This window comes from Thamnophis elegans, chromosome 10 (genome assembly GCF_009769535.1).
Source record: "Thamnophis elegans isolate rThaEle1 chromosome 10, rThaEle1.pri, whole genome shotgun sequence".
NCBI classification, from domain to species: Eukaryota; Metazoa; Chordata; class Lepidosauria; order Squamata; family Colubridae; genus Thamnophis; species Thamnophis elegans.
In genome coordinates this window covers 28417438-28443264 of record NC_045550.1, presented here as the reverse complement: position 1 = coordinate 28443264, position 25827 = coordinate 28417438, and the positions used below count along the sequence as shown (strand labels likewise).

At 38.1% G+C, this 25827-nt stretch overlaps 1 protein-coding gene and 1 long non-coding RNA gene across 4 annotated transcripts in view; one reads left to right on the top strand and one right to left on the bottom strand.

Annotated features, from left to right (window-relative positions):
* NGEF (neuronal guanine nucleotide exchange factor) overlaps window positions 1–25827 on the bottom strand; it is a 71171-nt gene that overhangs the window by 24883 nt on the left and 20461 nt on the right. For both annotated transcript variants that reach the window (XM_032225282.1, XM_032225283.1), the window contains exons 2-6: window positions 24597–24936; window positions 17823–17952; window positions 11968–12225; window positions 11173–11315; window positions 4219–4493 (exon numbers count right to left, since the gene is read on the bottom strand). In XM_032225282.1, the coding sequence (XP_032081173.1) occupies window positions 4219–4493; window positions 11173–11315; window positions 11968–12225; window positions 17823–17952; window positions 24597–24864 (1074 nt within the window). In that variant the 5' untranslated portion in view covers window positions 24865–24936. The remainder of the gene's footprint in view (window positions 1–4218; window positions 4494–11172; window positions 11316–11967; window positions 12226–17822; window positions 17953–24596; window positions 24937–25827) is intronic.
* On the top strand, window positions 12130–24801 carry LOC116513946. 2 transcript variants are annotated; one of them, XR_004256062.1, is made up of 3 exons: window positions 12130–12200; window positions 19433–19566; window positions 24723–24801. It is a non-coding gene; the product is annotated as an uncharacterized LOC116513946 (long non-coding RNA). The 2 variants fall into 2 exon arrangements; XR_004256061.1 differs by lacking the exon at window positions 12130–12200 and adding an exon at window positions 14369–15864.

The following is a 25827-nucleotide window of genomic DNA, read 5'->3' as shown; positions in this document are numbered from 1 at the left end:
GGTTTTTAAGTTTTAGTGCACTGTTGATGTTACCTAGTTTGGTAATGAAACATTGGCAAGAAAACCAACAAGGTCAAAGAGTACCAAGCACACTGCTTTTTAAAAAATAATTATTTATTAGATATACTACGTGCTGCTCATCTTGTCTAGGGGTTTATAGAATTTTATATATCACATGTGTAGTTTTATAGGTCACTCAGAAGAACTTTAACATGTAAAATTGTTAACATTAATCAGCTGCACTGAACGACAAACTAACTAACCACATTTTAATATTGGTAAATGTGTGAACTTATTCATATGGTTTAGGAGTATTGCACAGCATCTTATGCAAACACAAAACATTAGATTTTTTTTTAAAAAAATCATGGTTAACTATGGGTAACATGTTATATAAACTAGATTCTTACATAATTGCATAGTTATGAAACAAACTGTAGAACTTTTAATTCCAAAGTTAGCAATATATATGTCTCTAAAAATATTCCAGTGAGGTAAAATAAATCCATCAACTCCCTTGAAGCAAGGATTAATACTAGGATAAAAAAATCAATATATGAGGTCAGAGTATGACAGATATATTCTTAAGTAAGATATAATAAAACTTATTCAGGTTTTCAGAAGAGGATTAAATATACCCTCCTGGCATGGTCCCCAGGGCAGAATACTGATAAGATAGTTAAATGTAATTGTTTAGAATCATTGCAAAAATATTTTCACATGCTAGTAATTAAATTGTAAATTCATATAATTGTTAGGTGCCTTTTCAAACCATCTCCATTATAGTCACATTCTTGGTCATTTCCTCCAGCACGGTACAAGAATCTGAGTAATACCTCTTAACTTGTCTTATTATTTTTTTTGCATCATTAAATTACTCCTGTTTAGCGCAAGGAAGTCCTGGTGATTCATGGGGTTTTTTTTGTACTTGATGCTCAACAGATGTCTAGATAATTAAACCTATCCATTAGTGATATAGTCATTTTTATCATTATTCAATAATGTTTCTCTCATTATTTAAGTTGATCTAAAATATAATTCAACCTGCTACAGTGTGCACTTATTGTCACTGGCAGTTAGCCTAATTTCAAGGTTTACTGAAAAGGTAAAGTCATAGCTTCCTCATATACTGTGGTCTTATGCCCAACCTGTTTGGCAAGTCTTTAGCAAGCCAAAAAAAATGTTGTTTTCAGATAGTATTTTAGCAGGCAATTGTCCATTTATGTGATACCGATAAACCCTGGCATAATTCCAAAGGAACATATCGGCCTTCTAAGCAATTTTTTCTTCCATGACTGAATATACTTTCCAACCGCTTTCTTTTCACTTGTAACTTCTTTTGGAATTAAATGAATTTAATAAGGGCTGATCTTACTGAAAACAGCGCTTACATGCATGTGGACCTAAGGAAAACACCAGACAAGAAAGAGTCAAATAACTTTAAAATAAGAATGCAAAAATGATGTACAGGTAGTTCTTGAGTTATAACAGCAATTGGGACCAGGATTGCCATCACTAACCCATGCAGTAGTAAAGGGCAACATCACATAACCACATCACTTAGGGACAGCAATCCCAGGCAGTCCTGGTTGCCGTCATAACTCAAGACATGTGCATTTTTAGGTGGGAAGAGGTGTAAAGTTACAAGTATGGAACTTGGGGGTGATGCAGGGATATCAGTGGTGGGGAGAGGCCAAGAGAGTGTCTGAAAGGATTGAGAAGGATTGAGAAGCCAAAGGAGGCCAGGAGAGGCTGGTACAAATTGTATGTGAGAATCACAGGAGGCCAGGAAAGAGCCACCAGAGGTTATGTATCAACAGGGAGGTGCTGTGGGAGGAGATAAAAATGGGAACGACTTATTGGGATAACTTGCAACTTTCCCTGCCAGATTCCCCATTGAATTTGATTGTGGGAAGAGGGCAGGGAAGGTTGCAAATGGTGATCACATGGCCATGGTTATCTGCAACACTGGAGTTGCAAGCCAGGCACACTGGCACTCGGATTGCCATCATATGACTTCAGGAATGCTATGATGCCTGCAACTTTGAGGGTTGGTCCTCTTTCCATTTTTTCAGCACCTTTGAACAGTTGCTGGATGAATGGCCCCAAGCTGAGGAGCGTTGGTATAGGGTGGGGTTCTTGATTCATTCCATCACCCCAAAGCAGATCTTCAAGCCTACATTTTACTTGTTATATCAAATTGTTCACAGCACTTTAAACAAGACAAAGTGGAGCTTTAATAAAAAGAAAAAACATCTCACTCTATTTCTCACTTCCTGTTTCTCAGTGCCAGATTAAAAATAACATAAAGTGGAAATATGTATTACAAATCACTGATTACAGCTTGACTGGAAACCAACATCTATCATGTAGGTCTCCATATTTGTAGAGATACGTTAAGACAAGAGCAGAAAAAGCAACAACAAAAAATAGAATTAAAGCAGAGCAAATATTGAAAGTGCTGCAGATGTGCAAGTTCTTATCCAGAACAGCCTGGATCATGGGGAAAAGACAGTGATAGGATCTGATTGAGCATCAGCTTATGACCACAATTGAGTCCAAAATTTATGTTGCAAATTGTTGAAATATTTGTTAACTGAGTTTTGCCCCATTTTTTGACCTTTCTTGGCACAGTTGTTAAATGAATCACTGCAATTATTACAATGAGATGTCATTGACTGATGTGTAGTTGATTTGAAGATTATGGTGAAAGTGACAATGTGATATATCTGTCTTTATGCCTTTTGAAAGAAGGGTATCTGGGATTATTTTATAGGTAGTTTTAGGGGCAATGGGAAAGGAATAGTTAAATCTTACACATAATAACATAAATCAGCAAGAGTGGGGTCTAATATGGAATAAAATTCTATTTATAACAGAAATCTTGGTTTCTGCAATAAATTAAAGCTATAAAATGTCTATTCTCAATCATAACATAATTTTAAAAATTATGTAAGAGTGACCTAAATGCAATATCCAGAAATAATGAATAATTTCTCAGCTTTTTTACAGGATATAAACGTGCTGATACGTATTTAATCACGATGTAGAGATTCTCATGATGTGCAATTCAGAGCCCAATAATCATATTCCAAAACTTTGCTACAATAAAGCTATGAATGAATTTGTGCAAGAAAAAAAAAGATCATGCTAAGAAAGAACAATGATTCAAAAATACACAATATATGATTTTAGAATGTATAATATTATATTCACCTTTTAGAGATGATTTTCTAACACTGGTGTCCCTAATTTCTCTACTGCAGTAATCTCCAACCTTTGCAGCTTGGGCAGTCTGGCCTTGGGGTGGCGGGAGAACTGGATTGCATGTGCCGCTGGACTTGCACAAGTCGAGCTGCGTGTGCATGTGCAAGCATGCTGGCCCGCAGCTCATGCGGCCTAGTTACAAATAGGCCATGAAGCGGTAATGGACCACAGCCTGGGGTTGGGGGACCCTGCTGTACTGGAATCAATAATCCCTAAAGTCTGCATTTGTTTTTTATCCCGCCTTGGTAGGTAGGTAGGTAGGTAGGTAGGTAGGTAGGTAGGTAGGTAGGTAGGTAGGTAGATTAGATAGATAGATAGATAGATAGATAGATAGATAGATAGATAGATAGATAGATAGATAGATAGATAGATGATAGATAGATGATAGACAGATAGATCCTAATGTTACTTTCTATCAAACTACTGAGGCTCTGATTTTTGCAATTCTCTGAGTTTTTCTAAAACTTCTTTGCAAAATAGGAATGTGTTGTGTCAAAGGATCAGCATTTTAGTAATACGTTATATATTTTAGTTAAAAGACCATCAACAATGTAATATTCAAGGTTTTAGAATGGCTTGGGGTGATTGACCTTCAATGACGTCTGCTGCGGAATTTGTCAATCTATCCCAATAAGTCCTTTTTTAATTAGCAGATTTTTCTCTTTTAAACAACCTGCGCCTGGACTATGACCTTTACACATTGATGTTACTTATTCACTAGCAGCTCACTCCTGATGGAACAGCTAGAGCCAAGGCTGAGCAGGATCAGAATGTTCTTTAATTTTTTTAAAGAAAAAACAATATGAAATTAGTTCAAAATTACATAAAGCTGTAAACATTCTAGCAATGTTAAATATTTGAAACTGACATAAATGAGTCAACCAATAGTTATTTCCATGAAAGATCAAGAGGGTTTCCCCTTTCTATCTCCTCCGCTTAAATTGATATTACCTCTTGAAGCTTGACTTCATCTGGCTGGAGAATATTCAGAACACCACTGCTTCTGATTTCTGGAAGATCTTGCCATAAATTGAACCTTGATGTGGAATTCCTGAGCAAGTTCATCTGGGGGACAGTTTTGTTTTCTAACACATTTTCAGTTTCTGTTTCTGTTGGTGACTCTTCAGTAGTTGAGCCTTCTTCAGTATCTGTCTGGGAATCCTGCAGCCGTCTGGTTTCAATTTCATGACGTGTGGATTTATCCCGATATTCTTGATACAACAGACCTAGAAAGTCAGAGAACGCATAGACTGTTATTGAATTAGCCCCATATTGTATGTGAAATGAAGATGTTTCAGAATTTTCTGAAGACAAATCCATAAGTGGAAATAACCAAAATGTAAGCACCAATTGTAGGCATCTGTGGGTTCCAAGATCACTGCAGATGGGGACTGCAGCCAAGAAATTAAAAGACGCTTGCTCCTGGGGAGGAAAGCTATGGCAGATCTAGACAGCATACTAAAAAGCAGAAACATTACCCTGTCAACAAAAGTGTGTATAGTATAGGCTATGGTTTTTCCAGTTGCAATGTATGGCTGTGAAAATTGGACCATAAGAAAGGCTGAGCGCCAAAGAATTGAGGCTTTGAACTATGGAGAAGTCCTGCAAGTCCCCTGGACTGCAAGGAAATCAAATGGGTCAGTCCTAGGGAGATCAACCCTGACTGCTCTTTAGAAGGCCAGATCCTGAAGATGAAACTCAAGTACTTTGGCCACCAAATGAGAAGGAAGGACTCACTGGAGAAGAGCCTAATGCTGGGAAAGATTGAGAGCAAAAGAAGAAAGAGACGACAGAGAATGAGGTGGCTGGATGGAGTCACCGAAACAATAGGCATGAGCTTAAATGCACTCCAGAGGATGGTAGAGGGCAGGAGGGCCTGGAGGAACATTGTCCACGGGTTGGACATGACTTCCCAACTAACAACAGGCATCATATAAAAAAAAACAATGCAACTTGAGATAATTGTAGGGCAGTGTACTGCTGACCACTTCTATAGATTCTATAGGTTCTTGATATGATTCCCATATCAATTTGCTCTTCCATCATCCTGGAGATTGGAGAAAAGTGCATCAGAGTTTATACTGATACACCTATGGTCAGCTTTTAATATGTCTCAACTACGAAACTGGGCACTGATTCTGTTCTTAGGCAATTTAATGTGAGATAGTTTCAGAGCAGTCTGGTTTCCTCTGTGTAAATTTCTCTTTTCCCTCTTCCCCAACAATTTCACCTACCAGCAAGAAAATAATTAACTGCTCTTTAAAATGTGTGTGTGTTTGGAGATGGGTGAAGTCATCTTTAACTGGGAGTAGCAGACAAACCTTTTTCTTTATTCTCTCCTGGATTTTTTTTTCTGCCATCTTTTTTTCTTTGTTTTGTGTTGTTTTTATATGTTTTTTAAAACATTTTTAACAATTTGTAAACTGCCCAGAGGCATTGGCAGTGAGGTAACATATAAATCTAATGAATTGTTACTATATAAATCACAGCTGCCAGTCCTTTAGTTGGCGTTGGTCTTCATATGCATTGAGTTCTTCTCAAGAACCTAGGATAGCAAATATATTAGTATTGTATATCTGCATATCCAAGCAGTGTGGCCTTTAGTAATTGACAAAAGGGGAAATTTTGTATATTTGCAAATTTTCTAAGTGTCATTCAAGATTTTTTGGTATAATAGTTTTGATAACTACTGGAACCTCAACAGCCATTTTATGCCATAATCTTTCAACTTCAATTTTCCAGATCTTAATACTTTGTGATCTTTTCCAGTTCTTATTTTCTATTCTATTACCCCTTGAAATTGCCACATTGATTACCTGCACTTTCTTCTTTTCCACCAGAGATAAATCTGGTGTGTATTCAGAAATCACATGGTATTTTAACGTGACTACTTTTTCAACTATGTATGTTGCCACCATTTTTTCTTTACTGGCACATAGTAATTTTATAGATGTTCCAACGAATCATTTTGCTGACTGTGTTTTTTTTCATTTATAATCAATTTATTTGTTTTTATTTATAATCAGTTGAGATCTTTTTGCACAAGCTGAATATATGAAATGCTATTTCTTCTGCTTCTTTGGACAATCTACACTTTCAATAATTTGATGATTTTTCTATTCTGGCTTTGATGAAATTATTTTGAATAACTTGCCCTTGAATAACCAAAATCAAGTCTTCCATTTCTTCTGTTTTAATGTTCCATTTACTAGGTGTTATCTTCATCCACTTTTCGCACAATCTTTTGTAAAACATGACCATGTACTGAATTTCTTTGCCAGCATTCTGTTCTTTATTATATTATTTCAATATTCACATTTTGTCTTTTACATAATCAGCCAATGCATGCTGTTCTTTGAAGTAAATCTTTGCCTCCATTTCTGCAAGGCAGGTATAATCTATCAATATTACTACGAAGTTGTTATGCATAGTAAATAGTAAATAGTTTTCTTGTTTTTTTGATCCAAACTGTTCAGTTCAGCTTGTGTCCAGTTAATAATCAAAGCAGTGTATAATATCACAGATATGGTCTAGGTATTGATAACTTTGATGATGTCTCCATAAATTTTGTCTTTACCAATTATTTTTGGATGTCTAAAATGTTATTTATCACATTTTAACTTTATTCATGCTTCATGTTATCAAACTGTAAAATTCCCAGACAGGCTTCATCCTGATGGTTTGTCATTTAACATTTAAATTCCATTACGGTTTTGTGATTTTATCTTGATTTATTCTTACTGAAGCAAATTTATCTAGGCCAAATCCATTGCTACATCTGTGCTAAACATTCTTAGATATTTGTCAATGACTAAATTTTGATTTCTGATTTTTCATAATACTATATATCATCAATATAAAGCAAATTATTTATTTAAATAAATAAATATTATATAAAAGCTTTATTACCATTTTTGTTGTTTGATGATCAAGATTTATTTTTTTTCAAAATCACTGAAATTGGGATCATAGCAATGATAAATAACAAGGGTGATAATCACTCATCCTAGAAGATGCTTCTCCTATTGTTGATAAGCTCATATTAAGGTCACATTTTTTATTTTCAGCCACCAATTCTGTCTTCCATTGCTTCATTATTTTTTCTATAAATATTGTAATGTTTTACTGATACCACCTGTTTCCAAACATTTGATGGTCCAATTATGTGGTAATTAATCAAACTGTTTTTTAATAATGAATCTAAACTATATGTACATTGGTTTTTTGCCTTGCAATGCTCTAAAACAATTTTATCAATCAGAAGTTGATCTTTTCCATTTCTGAATTTCCTTTTATTTCATTTCTTTTCTACTGGGATTTGAAATATTGGAATAGTTATTTTCGTCAAAATCAGGGATGTTAAACTGGCAGCCCACGGGCCAGATCCCACCCGCTCTGTGAAGGGGAAAAAGATTGTGATACATCACATGATGGCAATGTGATGCCGTGGGTTTGACACCCGTGTTCTAAATAATTTCAGATGCCCATTAGTATTTTATACATTTTAGGCAAGCATGTTATTGTCCTATAATTTTCTGATAGTGTCTTTTTGCTGGATTGTTTTGAATTAGCTTTGCCAGCTACTAACCAATCTCTGATGACTCCTTTATGCAATATCATTAAGCTGTTTAGTTATAATTGAATGTAGGCTGTCATATATTTGAACCAAAAGCCATGCAATTTAGAGATCTCCAGTTTGTAATCTTTTTCACTCCATTATAACCATGTCTGCTATTATTAGTTTTTCAATTTGATTTTTACTAAATTCATCTTATTCTTTTATCCATCCAGTAAATGTCATGTCTACAAAGAAGCTGAAGAAACAGTGGACCATCCAGTTAGCCATTGCAAGGAGAGTGCATAAATTGAGTACAAACAATACAAAGTAGCAACAATGGTGCATTGGAACATCTGCAAAAAATACTATTTGCCTGCAAGGAAGAATAGCAATAGCAATAGCAGTTAGACTTATATACCGCTTCCTAGGGCTTTCAGCCCTCTCTAAGCGGTTTACAGAGTCAGCATATTGCCCCCACAGTCTGGGTCCTCATTTTACCCACCTCGGAAGGATGGAAGGCTGAGTCAACCTTGAGCCGGTGAGATTTGAACCGCTGAACTGCAGATAGCAGTCAGCTGAAGTGGCCTGCAGTACTGCACTCTAACCACTGCGCCACCTCGGCTCTAAGAACTGGTGGGACCAACAAAATACACAAAGTAATAGAAAATGGAGAAGTTCAAGTGTTCTGGGACTATAGAATTCAAACAGACTATTATCTGCCACCTAACACCCCAAACTTAAAACTCTTAATATGAAAATAAAAAAAGTCTGGAAATTATTATCAAGAGGGAGCTGAGGGACCATAGTGATGGATGCCTACTTGGGTGAGGGGCTGGTTTTCCCTGCTTTGAAGGAGGAAGTAATGTACCCCCTTCTTTAAGAAGCCACTACTTGGCCTAGGAATTTTGGATAATTACTGGTTGGTCTCCATACTTTTATTTTGGGGGACGATTGCTCAGAGGGTCTGGAGTTAATATACAGCCACCATGCTTTATTGAATAAAACATGGTTGGGTTTGCAAGAAACACAGAAAGAAAAGGAATAAAAAGTAAATTACAGCTTAGAATACTATATGAACCCCATTTCAGGATGTGCATGAGTGAAAGACAGCAGATAAAACAGAAATAAGCTTATAACATTTGATTTGGGAAATGGAATTTGGACCATCTATTAAGTATTTTGAATTAGGTTTAGAATATTTCCAAGCAGTCCTCCTCTCTTACATACAAAGGATTTGTAATTGTAACCAAGCAATACGCACCAACATCCAAAACTACTTTACTTCAATGATTTCCAATAAAGTTACAATTTTATTCTTTGTAATTACATCTCTAATTGCACCATTCTTACTCTTACATAAAAGATACATTATTTTCCTGGCACAGAATAGGACTAGGGATGAAACTCTTTCTCCATAAAGTGGTTAATGGAATTATTTAAATAACATAATAAATGAAACACAACAACAGTATTTTGTTCCCCTCTATCAAATTCACATGTAATCTGACCTGGAATTACACAGACACATGAAGAAAAATTATATAGTGAAAACTTTTTAAGATCTCACTTCCAAAGGTTTGAAGAAATTCAGTAATATTAGTTGTTTTCTGCTCATCAGAGCAAAATATGATATAAAACTGCAACAAAATCACTACATTAAAAAAGCCAAAATGAACCATTACTATTTAAATAAGCCAAAACTACATACAAATCTAAGTAATCAATTCAGGTTTTACTGCATGTTTAGTGCCTTCAAATTTAAGCTATAACAATATAGGACCAGTCTTCTGTATGTTATGAAATGCTGCAGAAATATCAGAACTCCTTCACACTTAAACATCAAAGACCACTAAAACATCAAAAACAAGTAAAATATGTATCATCGTCATCATTTTCATCTTTCTTAGAAATTGCAAAAATTTGGTATTGAATTTTTATTGGCCCTGCTCTATAGAATGAAATCTTGCAGTAAGCATCACTGAAAATATGAAGACATGTCCCTCACCATATAAATGCTATTTCAAACAAATCTAAATGTCAATTTCAAAATTCTAAAAGCATTCATTCTAAAGTCATTCAAATTTCTGCTAGGTTTCTGTGAAGTTCCCTCCGTTTTAAAGTTTAGCAATGCTTAAATAATTTTCTTTTTCAATTTTATAAAGTGTTGTATTGACATTGTATATTTAAATACATATTTTAATAAAGCTTTACATTTTATCTGAAGTTGTAAGCATCTATTCAGAAGTTACTTGTATGGATCAATGCATAACACTAATATTGTACATACGACATAACTATTTTTAGAAATATTCATAGTTTGTCACGGGAAAGTCACCATAAAAATGGTTTTCTTACAAACTGTAAGTATATACCGCAATCACTTTGTTTTTGGAACAGTAGTCAAAGTGAGATTAAAATAGCAGTAGGAGAACTGTATCTTGGAAACCATGCTAGCTTCCCACACATAACTGGGAAAGAGAAATTGCTTTTCGACATGTTATGGAATGATACATAACGTCCCTTGAAGTACCTTTTAAAAAAAACATATTTTCAATATTTGTTGAAAATTGACTTAATAATCAAGATTTTGCTTAGCATTAATGTGGGCATTGAATAGTGAAAGATGGGAGATAGGAAAATTATTTTATGTTTGAAAGTGATGTTAGATATGAATGAAGTTAATATAATACTGTGGTTTAAAGGGTAGCATATATTTAAAGTTTTTTTATATTATTATTGATGTGTTTCTGCTGGATATTAATAATACAAGCTATCTTCAGCCATTCAAATGGTATTTACATTGTGCAATGTACTTTGGGGCTTATCTCCTTCTCTGCATGTTGTTCTGCTTCAAAACAGTCTTTCAGAATCAACTTCTCCTTAATCTCCATCCAATAAGAAGCCCAAACTTTTATCTGCATAAACTCATGGCAGCACAGAATGGGAACAATTCAAAGAAAGCCTATGTTTGGGGAGAGCTGCAGGGACAGGGGTCAAAAAAGGCAAGATGGCAGCTGCAACCCTGCAATCATGGCCCCACCCCCTTTTTTGTAGCGGGGCAGCAACTCCACTTTTTTGAACCCTTCCCTTACCACTTTTGTACATCAACTAATATTGCACGCCTCCTGTAGATGCCACATGGTAAATATAAACAAGCAAGCAAGCAAAAAAATAAAAGCCCTTCCCGGTGGCACCCTTGGAACCAAATGTTATGAATCCCCGTTCTTAATTATTCTTCTCCTTAAACTGCTTTTCTCAAACAGGGCAAGCATTGAGGTCTTTAAATACGTCTGCCCACTCCAACGTAGCTCCCAGTTCTCAGGATTGCATGGAAAGAGTCTCCTTACCTATTTGCTCAATGAAGTTCTTCCAAGAGTCTGCGGTCATGGGGTGGATCATTTGCAGGGCTTCGGGGAAAGCAGCCGGGCATTCAGTCTGCTCAGGGGTCTCTTCCGGAAAAGAAGTTGGCCCCGCCATGGAAGGGGATTCGCTTTGGTAGACGGAGAGAGAGAAGAGAGAGAGAGGGAAACAATACCGAAAGCGTCAGGATCTCTTTCGAGCCTCTTTCCCAATCTTTGCCCGGAATCTCCGCTTTCCCAAGGCAGCGGCTAGCCGGGTTGTGTGAGTGCTTGCGGAATTATGGCAAACCAAAGTGAGTTAACCAGGGCTTCAGCCATCAAGGTTACCTGGCAAGAGGCAGAAGCTCTCCTTCACTAGAAATCCTTCGTCCTGGTCCCCGGGATAGGAGGGGGACTCGGGTATTCTTTCGCGGAGCAAATGTAACCGCGCTAGTCGCGGGCAAACGAAAAAGGAGGGAAAGTAGCCAAGCGGGGGCGAGGCTCCAGAGACGGCGGAGTTAACTCTTGAGCGCCCTTGGGGCTTTCAGAGAGAGGACCCGGGGCTCGGGAGAGCCTGAGGACACCTGGCGTCGGCCAGCTGGCTCGGGGCTGCAGAGCCTCCCCTTTCCCTGCGGAAGTCAGCCGGGCCCGAAAACAAACTGAACTTCGGGAGCTTCTAGCAGGAAAGGCGCAGCAGCCGGAGTTGGCGAGAAGAAGCGGGCGGCGATGCGCGCGGTGGCTGGGACGGAAGGGGCGCCCCCGCCGAGGACGCGCGAACTCATCCCACTTTTTGGAATCCCTCACCTGTCAGCTGAGCGGCCTGCGGCCACGTTCTCGGCGGATCCTTCGTGGTCCAAGGCGCAGGCGGCGCTGAGCGCGGCAGCCAGCAGCTCCATGCCAGGCGGCGAGGAGGACAGCGGCAGCAGGAGCGATTCCGGCAGCGGGCGGCGGCGGCGACTGCTGCGACTGCTGCTGCTGCTGCTGCCGAGCGATTCCGCAGCAGACGCGGGACCGGGGAAGTCCGGGCGGTTGCCACGGTAACCGGGGTAGGAAGGGAGCAGCCTGCGCAGGAGGGGAAAATGGGGGAGAGAGAAAGAGAGAGAGCGAAAGATCGGTGGCGGGGGGGGGGGGAGGGAAAGGCAGCAGCCGCCCCCTCACACTTTTCCTTGTCTTGTACTTGTACAGCTCCCAGGCACCCACTTCTTCCGTCGAAGTGGAAGTTGAAACTCTTCCCCCGTAGAGCTGTTTTTCTAAACGACCCGGTGAGGGTCTAAAGGTTTCCTCAGACAGAGGGTCCTCGCAGGGGAGCGCTGGGGGTCGCTCAGAGAGCTTTCTAAGCCCCGTCAGTTTTCCTGCCCGTACTGAAATGGTGGCTTACTTTCAATAAAATAAAATATATAGGGAGCAAATTGCCAGCTTCCAGCATTATGGCGTTTTCATTTCCCAAAATGGATCCATCTCAGCTACTTTAAAAGTACAAAAATACATTTATCTATAAAGAACGGGTTGCAATGGTTTGGAGTTCCTAATCGTTGCTGGCATTACATCGTGGGAAAACATGGAAGCAAAATAGATTTATCTGTTTTACATGGAATCCAGCATGGAAAGAACCATAAGAATCACAGATCTGATTAAATCTGGGGCTGTCAAGAGGACAAAAAGTGAATCCAAGGCATCAATTCTAATAGATAATCTCAGTTTGTCATGAACCACTTGAGCCTATTGTAAAACTCCAGATAGCATCTTTCTATGGAAAAAGAGCTATAATAGCCACATATTATATTACCACTTGACTTGGGGGCATAGTTATTGAGGGCATAGTTATTGAGATGCAGAACCAACACAAAACCCTGAATCTGATGCACAGATTGTCATAATTTTACAGGACTGGGATTCACTGAAACAACTACAAATCATAATCCATGTCCCCATTTGCACCTAGCCACAGCACAATCATGTAGTGGTAAGACTTATTTTTCCTCTTATCCCATGACATCATCTTAATCTAGGCAACAAGTTCAGACAAAGCTTAAGTCTTCTATAGTTGTACCTTGCAGCCTCAAGGTGGACAAATTGCTGGCTTTGTGACTAGGAACAAGCTAACAGAAACAGGGGATGAAGATAAGAATTAGGAAGAAGGACAGCCAGTGTAAGGTAGAGATGAACAGATAGTGGGGAGATATCCATCCATCTTGAAAGGACCTGAGAGTCCTTTCAAGTCCAGCCTCCTCCTTAATGCAGAATCCACTACACAATGTTGGCTTTTCAGCCTTTCTTTGAAGATGTCCACAGAAGAGAACATTCTACTAAGCACGTCAGGAGGCAACTGCTCAGAGTCGCTTTGAACTGTGAATTGGACAGCACATAAATATGACAATATTCAATTCCACTGGTTGAAGGTGTTTACTATTTCATATCTGAATCTATTTCATATCTGAATCTATTTCATATCTGAATCTATTTCATTATGGTTTCAAATCACTGGTTCTGGTTTAGTCCTTCAGAATGACAAAGAACTAGTCTGCCTACACTACTCAAAGGCTCTTTGGATAACTAAAGATTGCACTAGATAGAATAAATGTACCCAGTTCCTTTAACTATTCCTTCTAAGACTTAATTTCCAGTCCTTTGATCCTGGTAGACATCCTCTGAACTTGTTCTTTGTCCATAATAGACTGCATTGCCAAGAACTGGGCCTGGAACTGAAAATAGTGCTTGGGCAAAGCAAATTAATACATGCCAAAATAGCTTTGGCCATATCTTGTCAAGAATAAAAGAGCTAATAAAATAAAAGTTGCATACTCCCAATCCATCTTTCTGATATTGTTCTTTCTTCCTCAAAAATGTGTAGGATAATGGTGAAAGACATATACAGATAATTCTCGACTTTCAACCATTTTGTTTGCTGACCATTCAAAGCTAAATGTGACTTATGATTTATGACATGACCATTGCAGTATCTTTGTGGTCATGTGATAAAAATTTGGATATTTGGCCACTGGTATGTATTCATTTATTTTATTTATATTTCATATTTCTTAAGCATCCATCTCCCTGGGAGAAAGGCTATTTATTTGTGAAGGCTGCAGTGCCCTGGGGAATATGATCACCTTTTGCAACCTTCTGACAAGCAAAGGCAATGGGGAAGCCAGATTCACTTAACAATCCTGTTACTAACTTAAGTGCTGTGATTCACTTAACAACTCCAGCAAGAAAGGTCACGAAATGGGGCAAAATTTGGACTCAGTTGTGGCCATAAGTCGAGGACAACCTGTACTACTTCTTTAAATCTAGAAGTTTTCTTTCCCTGTTGTGAAACTGACCAGAAGAGATAAAGCTGGAACTTGCTAGAAGTTTGTAAAATGAATACAGAATGAACATTCACAAATGAAATTCCCTAGTAAATGGGAATTTATAGGGGTACTTAAGTGGGCTTGACAGAATAACTTATTCTGGGTAGCTGGAAGTTGCATATTCTATACCATCTCTAATCAATCTCAAAATATTTTATAAGAAAACCCAATTTAACTAATTTCATAACCAATTCTACCATGCTGTTAGAATTTTCATACCAGAACAGTACCCGGTGCTCTGGGCAGGTTCTGGTACGCCTATACTGGGGCATACCGCCTGCAACCTACCACTGAAGAGGGAATTCTGATTTGACCAACATCTTCTGCCACATGTGGAATTCTTGACATATAGTAATGTTTATAGACAAACTGTTTTAGTTATATGTGATTATTACATACAGATTTGGAGTTGAGATAGTTTCTATGGCCCTCTCTTATATATTTCTCCAGAGAGTTAGAGAGTTGGGGGACAACCCTTTAACAACCTTTTTACTTCACAGATATTTTTCAAGTATTGCTTTGCTTTTGTGGTGTTATTTTTCAAATAAATGCTTATAATTCTTCTTCCGTGTCTATTTAAATTAGGCTGGTGGGGCTTAAATATATTCCACATTACAAATTTTAGATTAAAATTATTCTGTTACATTTCATTGGCACAAACCTGAGTTAAACAGGTGCAGTATAAAATCGAGTTGGGGCCATTTTATACATGTATTTGAGAGAGAATGCATTATGTGAAGAGGCTTATTTTTTTGTTTAAAAATCTGGCAATGCTTAAAAGGATTTCAGAGAGAAGAGGGATATGATATCACTAGTTTGGCATTTGGTTAATGAATGTTGTAGTCATATTTCTTACAGATGAAAATAAAAATGGTATGTCTATTTGGAAAAAATATAAGCGAAGTTACAAAATATAATTTCTGAACAGGGTTCTATGTTTTAAAACTCAACAATTAAACTTGCTTAATTTGTTTTACATCAAATACATTTGGGGAACAGGGCATATTCCTATTCAAGCAATGGTCAGCTTCTTTAGCTATATAATAATTATTCTCATGAAAAACCTGACATTTTGGCCAGACCTGTTAGTCAGGTGACAATACAGGTCTAGCTCTATGTCTAGAAATTGCTCATCTAAGAAGTTGCTGACATGGAAGTGGTATTGGAGGAAGAGATCAATAATGAGTGTGCCCCATTTTCAAACACTGTTGCACAGAGGTAATAGAACTATTCAGTGAATCCAATCCTCTCCCTATAATTGGTAGATCGATAAGTAACCCGTGGAAGACCATGAAGCTGGACAAGAGTAGGCAAAATGGCATTCCATCAACCAAAGCAATAAAAAATGGTAAGAAGGACTGCCTCCTTGTTGGCAGAAGCAGTGCAAACATTGTAATTCACTCAGTGGTGACATAATGAGCAACAAACAGCTGGCAGCATGCTCTGTTCTCTTTCCTTAAATGCACCTTGTACTAGCTCTCTCATTTTGACAAAAGCAGCACCATATTGTCAGAATTTTTTAAATAGGTGATGTGATGATGTATGTACAAAATGAGAAGGATGTGTATTGTGTGTCTCAACACAGAATATTATCATTTGCCTTTCCCAACTCTTGGGCAGAAATCCCTGCTTAACACTTTTTAAAGTAATAAAATAGATCAAAACTGCATATACGTGAAGCCCATTTAAGACCTGGTTTAGAAAATGGCAGACAGGAATCAAACAAGCAGATGCCTCTGTGCAAGTCAGTGTCTTCAGGCAATATTCTAAAGAAACGGCATTAATGAACCATTGCCAGGGCATATTTATGCCACAGTTAATGGGACATGAAGACAAGCCCTAAATCTGTCTTTATTGTCCTAAATACAATCCATTACTCTGCTTAGGCACTAACCTAAAAGACTGTTAGCCTCAGCTATATTCATGAAAAAGGAATGGGTGTCACCCTTATATTTGCAATGCATGAATCTTAAGCCTCTCTTAATCTACCTGAGAATTCTCCTCCATGCCCCTACCTTCAATGGGACTCCTATTGATACTCCTTCCTTTCATGTCAAAGGATAAGCTCTCTTTCCTACACTCTTCCAGAGACAATATGACTGTATCTTATGAATGCTTTTGAAATAATTGCCTAAAAATTGCTTTAGATCATAAATAATGGATTCTAATTTATCCACAATGTGGTTACTTCAGTGACTGGTTTCAGTACATTTCGTGTATCCAGGATTCTTCTTTCAAACCCAGACATGAAACTGAAGCTTAGTTCCATTTTGAACTCTTATATAAACTTTCACAATTTAATTTATCTTGTCATATCAGCTGAGGTCAAATCATTTATCTCTCTGTATTGTAATGGAACAAATGGAAGACAAAAATAAATAACTGAATGGCCACTTTTCTAGGTCCTCAATTTTCCCAAATGAAATCTTATTATGATCCAAATGCAAAATAAGTCTAATATCATGCATATATCTCTTTTAAATAGTCCATTGTTATCTATGTCATAGTAGTAATTATATTAAGGTTAAAATAAGATTTATAAGCTTCCTAATCAAATGAAATATTTAAGCAGGTTTGTAAATTTACCCAGATATAAAAATATGCATATTCTTAATTTCATGCATTTTTTATGGGCAGATATGAAATAATGGAAATAAAAACAACAGGGTCAGCTTTTGTTTCTAGAAACAGTCCAACTTTTACATTAACGCCTAACCCCGTGATGGCGAACTTATAGCACGTGTGCTCAAAGTGGCACTCGAAGCCATGTCGCCCAGCACACGCAGCCTTGCCTGTTTGACTTCCAGGGTTCTGGCGTGCATGCACTCACGACGATCAGCTGCCCTTCGCATGCACGACAGTGCTGAAAACCAGTTGAATGAATTCAGGAATTATTGGAGAGTGATCAGAATCAAAAAAGTGTCTTTTTTAGGGGATGAATTGGGGCAAATACTTTGGCCCACCCTGCACACTTTGGAAACCACCTTGGATTGCCCACTTCTGTCCTAGACCATCATTCCCATAGGTAGTCAACAGGCACAATCAAAGTGTACCTTATCTTATATAGGGATGGGCAAGAAGGCAGATTGAGTGGTGGAGTGGATGTACTTAATAGTCCCAGAAGAGTGGAGAAGGTTGGGTTGTGGCAGTGGTAAGAGGATGGAGGATGGAGAAACAAATTTAAAGAAACAGAGAAATCAAAATGGGAGGACAATATCAACTAACCAATTTTAATAAAATAAAAATAATGTCACCCTTTCTGTTTTATTTCTGTATTTTTGGGAAATAAGATACTATTTTTCTTACCTTTGAAACCATTGTTCTTCTGTGGCTGTCATATTCGGTTTTACGTGTAGTGACAGGCTCTTGTGAAATATATGCAACAATTCTTCTTTGTTCAGAAGATCATTTTTGGTATTACCATTTTTGAGTGAGCCTTTGCATTCAAGAAAAAAGTGTTTATAAGTAAGTATTTGCAATGAAGAGGAACAAGAAAGAGATGATAATTATGTTCAGTGGGCAACACTTAAGCATCTTTTTATACATGCTCCAAAATACTGAAAAAAACATAATATATTTAGCTGGGTAGGTTGCTATTATCCTACAAAATCCCCAAGCTTTAAGACCTCATTCTTTTCAGATAATGAACTACATCGTTTGAAAGGTTTCCTCTTGATTGCAGCTTTCAATATCTTTTGCTTTACGGAACAAGGTTGAAAGTAATGTGTGTTGTGATGCTTTCAGAGGAAAAAGCTAACAATTGGATGTACTGTAGAGCGCAGTAGTCCCAGAAACAGAAGTAGAAAGGAGTCAGATGGTCATGGTCATGGTCAAATTTGCTCAAATGGAAAAGTAAGGACAACATTGTTTTTTTTAAAAAAAAATACATGTATATGATTTATAAAGCTGCCTATGTCACAGCAATAATTCTGAGTGCCATACAAAGATTTAAACCATACATAACCAATGATGCCCTGGTTTAAACAATAAAACTCAAAATAAAAAGCCACATCACCAAGAGAATGCATTTAACCTACTAGCTCAAATGCCTGGGAGAACAACCAGGTTTTCAGTGCTTTATGAAAGGCTAAAAGGTTTATAGCCATCTGGATCTCTGGGAGGAGATGCTGTTCTCTGCAGATGCAGCCATGGAGAAAGTACAGCTGCAGGTCCAACAAGTTGGCATTGATTGATCAAAGGGATCCAGAGTATTCCCTCCCTGCTAGAATTAGGGAGCAGGCAAAAACAGTTGGGGACAGGCAATCCCACAAATAACCTGGTCCTATGCTTTATAGAACCTTTTAGGTAGTATCTAACACTTTGAATCATAACTAGAAGCCTATTGAGAGCTACCACAGCTCACAGAGCAGAGGTGTCATATTAGTGTATCGAGAGACACCATAAACTAACTGTGCTGCAACCTTCAGGATCTTCTTCACCTTTCAAATGCTCTTCAGGGGGAACCCCGTATAAAGTGTGTTACAATAATCAAAATGAGAGGTGATTAAGGCCTCCTTGTCCAGGAATGAGAAGCATTCCTCATCTCCTGGATCCAACTGCTTGTCTTCTGCTGGGAAAATTTAATCAACCAGGAGGGACATACACAGTTGGCCAAAGTTACAGATAAAAAGATCCCGTCTATCTCATATTAAACTCCTCCAAGACAACTGCCTCTGGCAACTTCATAGACCTCTACAGCTCTTATTGAATCTGATCAACTTCATCTGACAGATACCTAAAATAATCTTTATGGATTACCCTACCCAGGAAGGTCCTGGTTACCCTAAACAGAGCTATTGGTTGGCACCCTGCAGATGCAATACAGGTGGAGAAATAACTATATTGTGTCACCTTTACTGACATGAGCTAATCCTTAAATAATACTCTTTCCCGTGTTGTTCTTTGTTTTCTTCCAGAAACATTCTTGGTGTCTCTTACATCAATTCATCACCTGGGATTCTTTTGAAAACCAGGAAGCCTTCTGGAGTCCATGGGCATAGGGACTGCGTAGGCATGTCTTAAAACTAAAGCCAAAGTTACCTTATTACAGGTAGTCTTTTACTTACAACCACAATTGAGGCTAAACTTTCTGTAGCGAAATGAAACATTTGTTAAGTGTTCCCCCCCCCTCATTTTTACAATCTTTCTTGTCACAATTGTTAGGTGAATCACTGGAGTTGCTAAGTTAGTAACCTAATTGTTAAGTTACTTCTCCATTGACTTTTCTTGTAAGGTCACATAAAGTGATCACAGAACCCTAGGACACTGCAGCCATCATAAATATGACTCAGTTGCCAAGTCTCCGAATTTTGATCACATGACCATGGGGATGCTGCAACAGTCATAAGTGTGAAAAACAGCTTATAAGTCAATTTTTCACTGTTGTTATAACTTGGAATGGTCACTAAAGGAACTGTTGTAAGGAGAGGACTACCTGTATTCCAAGCAGCAACTAAAGCTTCAGTCGAACCCTATCAGAATCCCAGGAACAACCCTAAGTTCCCTGTGGGACTTAGTAGGGTCTATCAGATGCCAAGGTAAGCAACTTGATAGGCCCTGCTTCACTATAGGCAGGGATGATGCCACAGAACTCCAGAGACAGGAGAGAGTGATCTATTTGTGGCAAGGGACTAATGGTAACATCACCAGTTCCACATCCCATTCCAAGTGCCTTTAGATTAAAAACAAGGTCTACTATATGCCCTTTGTTGTAGTCAAGTCAGAGATAATTTGGGTTAGGTCCACAATTGCCATGGTAACCATGAATTCATAAGCCACTTCATAAGCCAGGTCGACACCTAAGGGTGGCTAATAGTTCCCCAAAGTCCCCTGGAAATTTAAGATTGAGGAACTCCACGACCAACCAAGCCACAGATTTTAGCAGTTCCACTAGGGAGGTTGCTGTATAGCAGGAAAGCTGCTACACAAGAATACCAATAAAGGAGAATATTTATAGCTCAGGGTTAAAATGAGGCATCCTTGGTGCTCTCTGAGCTTGATTGTTGTGTTGCAAATGTTTCAATACCTAACATAGATAACCAATGCTAGCAACAGTCCCTTCTGATCCTTACAATATAATATTACAAAGAGGGTCTTACACTGGACAATCTGTGGAGCAGTGCCTCTGACAGCTGTTATGAATGCTCAGGTAACAATTGCCATACCTACATCCTGACTCTGGCTTTGCAGCTGATGCTACACACAAAATTCAACAGGGCAACTTTAGAGAGGGAAACCCTCCCTCTGGACCCAGGCAAGTTTTGGTGTTGCAAACAAGGTCAGCTTTCTCACCCACAATTAAATCATGGGCGAGGCCAATTTTATTACAGGCTAACTGTGTATTAAACAACAGCAGTCAGGAGCCAGTGTATCTGCAGCCTTGATTACCAGGCCTTGGGGCACACTACAAGGGACTGAAAGATGCTCTGATTCAAAACATTGAGATCATTTTCCCTAAGAACAGCCAATCCTCTGTCTTCTGCTCTATTCCCCTCTTCTAATCATTACCCTTGCCTGCCCCTCCTTCTCTACCCACCCAATCTTTTCTGAGCCTAGCTTCTCTACTCTTATGCCAAAAAGCACCCAACATATCAACGATACTAACACTGACTGGTGCCAGCCTCGGGGATGCTTCTGCCTCACACTCAACATCCCTTTACTCAGGAACCAATTCACCATCATCTTGCAAAACCTCATGTCAACGCTACCCTCTCTACCCAATCCAGCTCACCCTAGACCATCCTGTTTTCATCTGGGAGGAGAGGAGTCCCACCAATCTACAATCCACCGAGACGGAAGAAGCTGGCAAAATGGTCCCTGATCCATGTGGCCCCTGGTCCATGCAGCTGCAGAACATAGCTGCTCTCATTCCTGCTGCCATCTCATGCCAAAACCTGGAGATTGGCAGTTCCCCAAAAGCCAGATAAATCATCCTCTGGTTGTTCACAAAGAAGCTGACACTTCCTTAGTAGCTGACAATTGGAATATGTCTGGCACAATTCTAACTTTACAAGAACTCAGTTCTGAATCACTTCATTATTGTCTTCTGTCCTGCTCCTATCCTCCCTCTCCGCTGGTATTCCAGTTCTTGAACTGACCACAGAAATACCTTTGGAAGTGGCTGCTTTTTCCTACCTTCTCCTTTGAATCTTATGCATAAGCCCCCTGTCAGTTATTGATTTTTGTGCCTTTTTCATCTAGTTACCGGCAGCCTGGCAGCCTTACTCTAGGCAAGACAATATTATTTTAAAAGTCTGTTCTTGTTAAAATGAGCACTAAATGTAACCTAATCTGATTCATGGGGGAAATGTACTGTGACACGTTATATTTTAGGGCCCTTTATTAACATAGTTTATTTTGCAATTAAATATACATTTGTTGGTCATTTGTTGCACATCACCTTTATGTGGCCTTTGATGCCTTTCTAATATGAATGCAACATTCTGCAAGCAAGGTTTGGTGCTTTAGAAATATACTATTCTCTTGAGAGGTGTGTTCATTCTTATGACTGCAGCACTGAATATGTTACATAAGGTAATAAGACTCAAATGAACCTTTTTAAATAAAACTAGTAAAAAGAAACTTGTTTTTTCTCAGCTATTTTTAAAATATACATGTTTAATTTAGCATTTGCATAATTTATTTACTCTTAAACCTGCTTTCTTTACACACAACATCTCCTCCTATAAGTCTAGAATACATTTTCATTTCACTGTATTTATCCTGTTTGTCCTTATTCTTGATCAACAAAAGTGTAAATACAGAATCAGCTACCCCTTTGACCTTGATACTAGGACACAATTGATTCTGTGGCAATTAGCCATGCTATTCCACCCTCCCTGTGCCAAACTCATTATTTTTTGTACATTTTATACGTTTTATATGGTACAAGACAATAATTCTTCATTTGGATTTAACCTTGGCAGTAGACAACATTATTTCTCCTACTATCATCCCCACAAAAAGAGCAATGGCTTCTTATTGGCAGGAAAGATGAATATAAATCATAAACAAATAAATTTAAACAAATAGGATCAGATCTCATCTCCAAAGAAACCAAATGCCCCCTTTCAATAGTATAATAACAGAGCCTGATGCAGTTTTGTAAACAAACAATATTTCAATGTTCTCAAAGAATTAGCTGAAAGATAAAAAGCTCACCCATTCTTATTGTCCATTCATTCTGGCCAATACTGCAAGATGCGATTCCACATTGGCCAAATGTTTATGTCTTATGGGGGCAGGCAGTAATCCACTGAGATTGGAAGTCTGAAACTTACTCTTCCCTAGTTTAAATAATATTAACTGTCTGAGAGAGAAAGACAGAGACTCACTGCCTCCTAATGAAGCCAGGAGTTCTGGAGAATGTATGGATCCTTCTTCAGCTTTTAAAGTGAACAGATTTTAGGTTCAGCAGAGACTACGCAGGACAGCAAAACTTCAAAGCTATACCCTCCATCCACTGGAGAGCAGGCTTTTTTTTTTCCTAAATAGATTATTCTACAGTTCTTGACTCCAAAAGGGTTGTGTTTTTTCAATTGCAATGACTCTGCTGAATGCAGGTCAGAGGCTTGGTGCAGAGGCTTGGTGCAGGAATCCAGCTGATTCAATGAGAAAAGCTGTATGGTATCCTGTCAACACACTGCCTTGAAAGGGTGGAGGAGATGTCTGCCTTGCACATAGAAAAGCTTATTTTATCCAGAGACTATATTCAAGACAGTAGCAGAATATTAAATAGTAGGTTTTAGTTTTTGGCCGTCTGCTTGCAATATTACAATGACAGAGAGATTGACATTGTATGCCATAGGAATAAGGAATGGGTCTGGTCATTTATAATAAATGATAGAGGAAGTCTTGAACTTATGACCACAATTGGGAATGCAGCTGCTAAGTGGATTTTTGCAATCTTTTTTTTGTGCTACAGTTGCTTAATGAATTATGTGGTCATTAAGCAAATCCAGTTTTGCCCATTGACTTTGCTTGTTGGAACTAGCTGGGAAGATTACAAATGGCAATGATTCTGAGACATTGCAGCCACTGTAAATACATGCCAGTTTCCAAGTTTTGATTCACAAGACTGTGAGGATGCTGGGGTAAGCGCAAGAACTGGTCCTAACTCAGTTTTTTCAATGCCATTATAAGTTTGAATGGTCCCTAAACAAATGAGGACTACCCATATTGTCATACAGAGCCAGATGAACCTCTGACCCAAGGAAGGAAAAAACACTGCTGCTTCTTAGGCGGTCTCCTTCCTTGTTTGGAAAAATAATGGACTTTAAGTGGGTATCAGAGTAACACTTCTTGGCAGGAACAAAATCATTAGTTTGGTCTAGTCATGAAGGCACCAGGCTAGAAACCAGAAAACTATGAGTTCAAGTTCTGCTTTAGGTATGAAAGCCAGCTGGATGACTTTCGGCCAGTCATTCTCTCAGCCCAACCCACCTCACAGGGCTGTTGTTAGGGAGAAAATAGAACAAGGAATTTGATATATTGACCACCCTGAGTTATTTATAAAAAAAATAAAGGCAAGATATAAATAAATGAATATGTAAATCATTTTGAATCACTGAAATGTGTACATAAACTCTAAAAATATTTGTAGTGTCGGGCAGAAATCCATATGGATTTGAGTTACTTATAACTCAATTTTTAAAAATAATATTCTATTACGCTTTTGAAGATTCATTTCTATGATTCCCATTTCTACTTTTGAGTAAAAATATGAGGCTTCCTCATTTGTATAAAATATTGTGGTGATTTCTTTTCCTTCCTCTGCCGCAGGTTTGGCCAAGTAAATTAAAACTCAATTTAAATAAAACTTGTCAGATCTTGCTGTGCTTGGCTTCCTCTTTTCAAACCTTTTTTTTTCTCCTTTCAGACTTACTGTAACTTGATACTCAAGAGCTGTCTGAAGGCAGACACCCAGATTCTAGAGCAGTGTTTCTCAAGTTGCCAAGGTTGAGAAACACTGTTCTAGAGTCTTTGTAGACTGATATTGTCTCACGGCTGTTCCTACTAGTATCCATAATTTTCAATCTCAGTGGGAAAAGAAGTAAGGCTATCACTTAGCCAGCTACTTACCTTCAAAATGTTCTGTTTGAACTTCTTTACTACTCCTTGGTTTCTTTTTGTTTCGACGTCTGATAGAACGATAATATATGGAATTTCTTCGAATAGGAATGTAATGTGTCTTTGGTTCTTTCTCAGTTATAGTGTCAGATGGCTCAGATTCATCATCAGAGATCAAGTCCAGGCTTGATATTGCCTGTGGAGGACTATCTTTCTGGATACCATTGGCTGATCTCCCACGGTGGTGTCGTTGTACCTCTTCCAGGTTTTCTTTCTCCATAGCAACAATTTTTATTCTTTAATAACAAGGAAGCAAACGAGAAAGCTTCGTACATTCCATCAGATCTCTCGGCTTGAGAATTAAAAAAAAAGAGAGAGTACAATGTATATTTATATGAAGAATAAATCATTGCTTGATACCAATTTAGAAATTGATACTCTTTTTGATTCTTTATTATTCTATAATGCTTTAAGATCATTAAACAGTTTGACACATTAATTGAAAGAAAAATCATTCATAATACTTTCAAAACATTAATGTGGATATGATTCACAACTATCTTGATCCCACAATCTGTACTACTATGAACTGCATTTACATGGAAAAGTTATGAATTAGCATTGCAATTTAGTTTACACTTCAATAGAATTTACTTTTTTAAAATGGAAAACAGTACAAATAATGTTTTAAAATATTCAAACACAAGGTCTTTGAAGAAACGCATTTCTCATCTAGGATTATCTTCAACAATAAGCTAAACAGAGGCTGGAAATAGAAAAAAAAATCAGGTAACCAGATTTAAAATCCTAAACCAAAATTCTGTTTCCCAATGTTCATCTCTTATTCCATGTGCCTCTTTTCCTTCAGCAAGGTTAAATGACATACAATATACTGGTACAATAAGTCAGCCAAAGCAATGGGGAAGCCTGTTTCCACTAGGGTTACCAGAAATCCAATGAAAGGAGAACATATCTTCCTTTTTATCTTTATGTCCTCTGTTCAGTAGGCATAGTCTTAAAATCAAATATTGTCCAGGTTTTGAGTATCTCTTCATGAGCAGCTTTTCTTCACAACATCACTTCTGTAATAAGAAACTAAGGCGAGCTAACAAGATCCCTTTTGTGACCTCAATTAGATGATTTCTACCCTTCCTTTCCCAGCCTGTTCTGCTACCTGAAATTTACTAAACCATAATCAGTTAGTGGCTAAAGACGTTTGTCTCTTAACCCTCCAGCACATTCC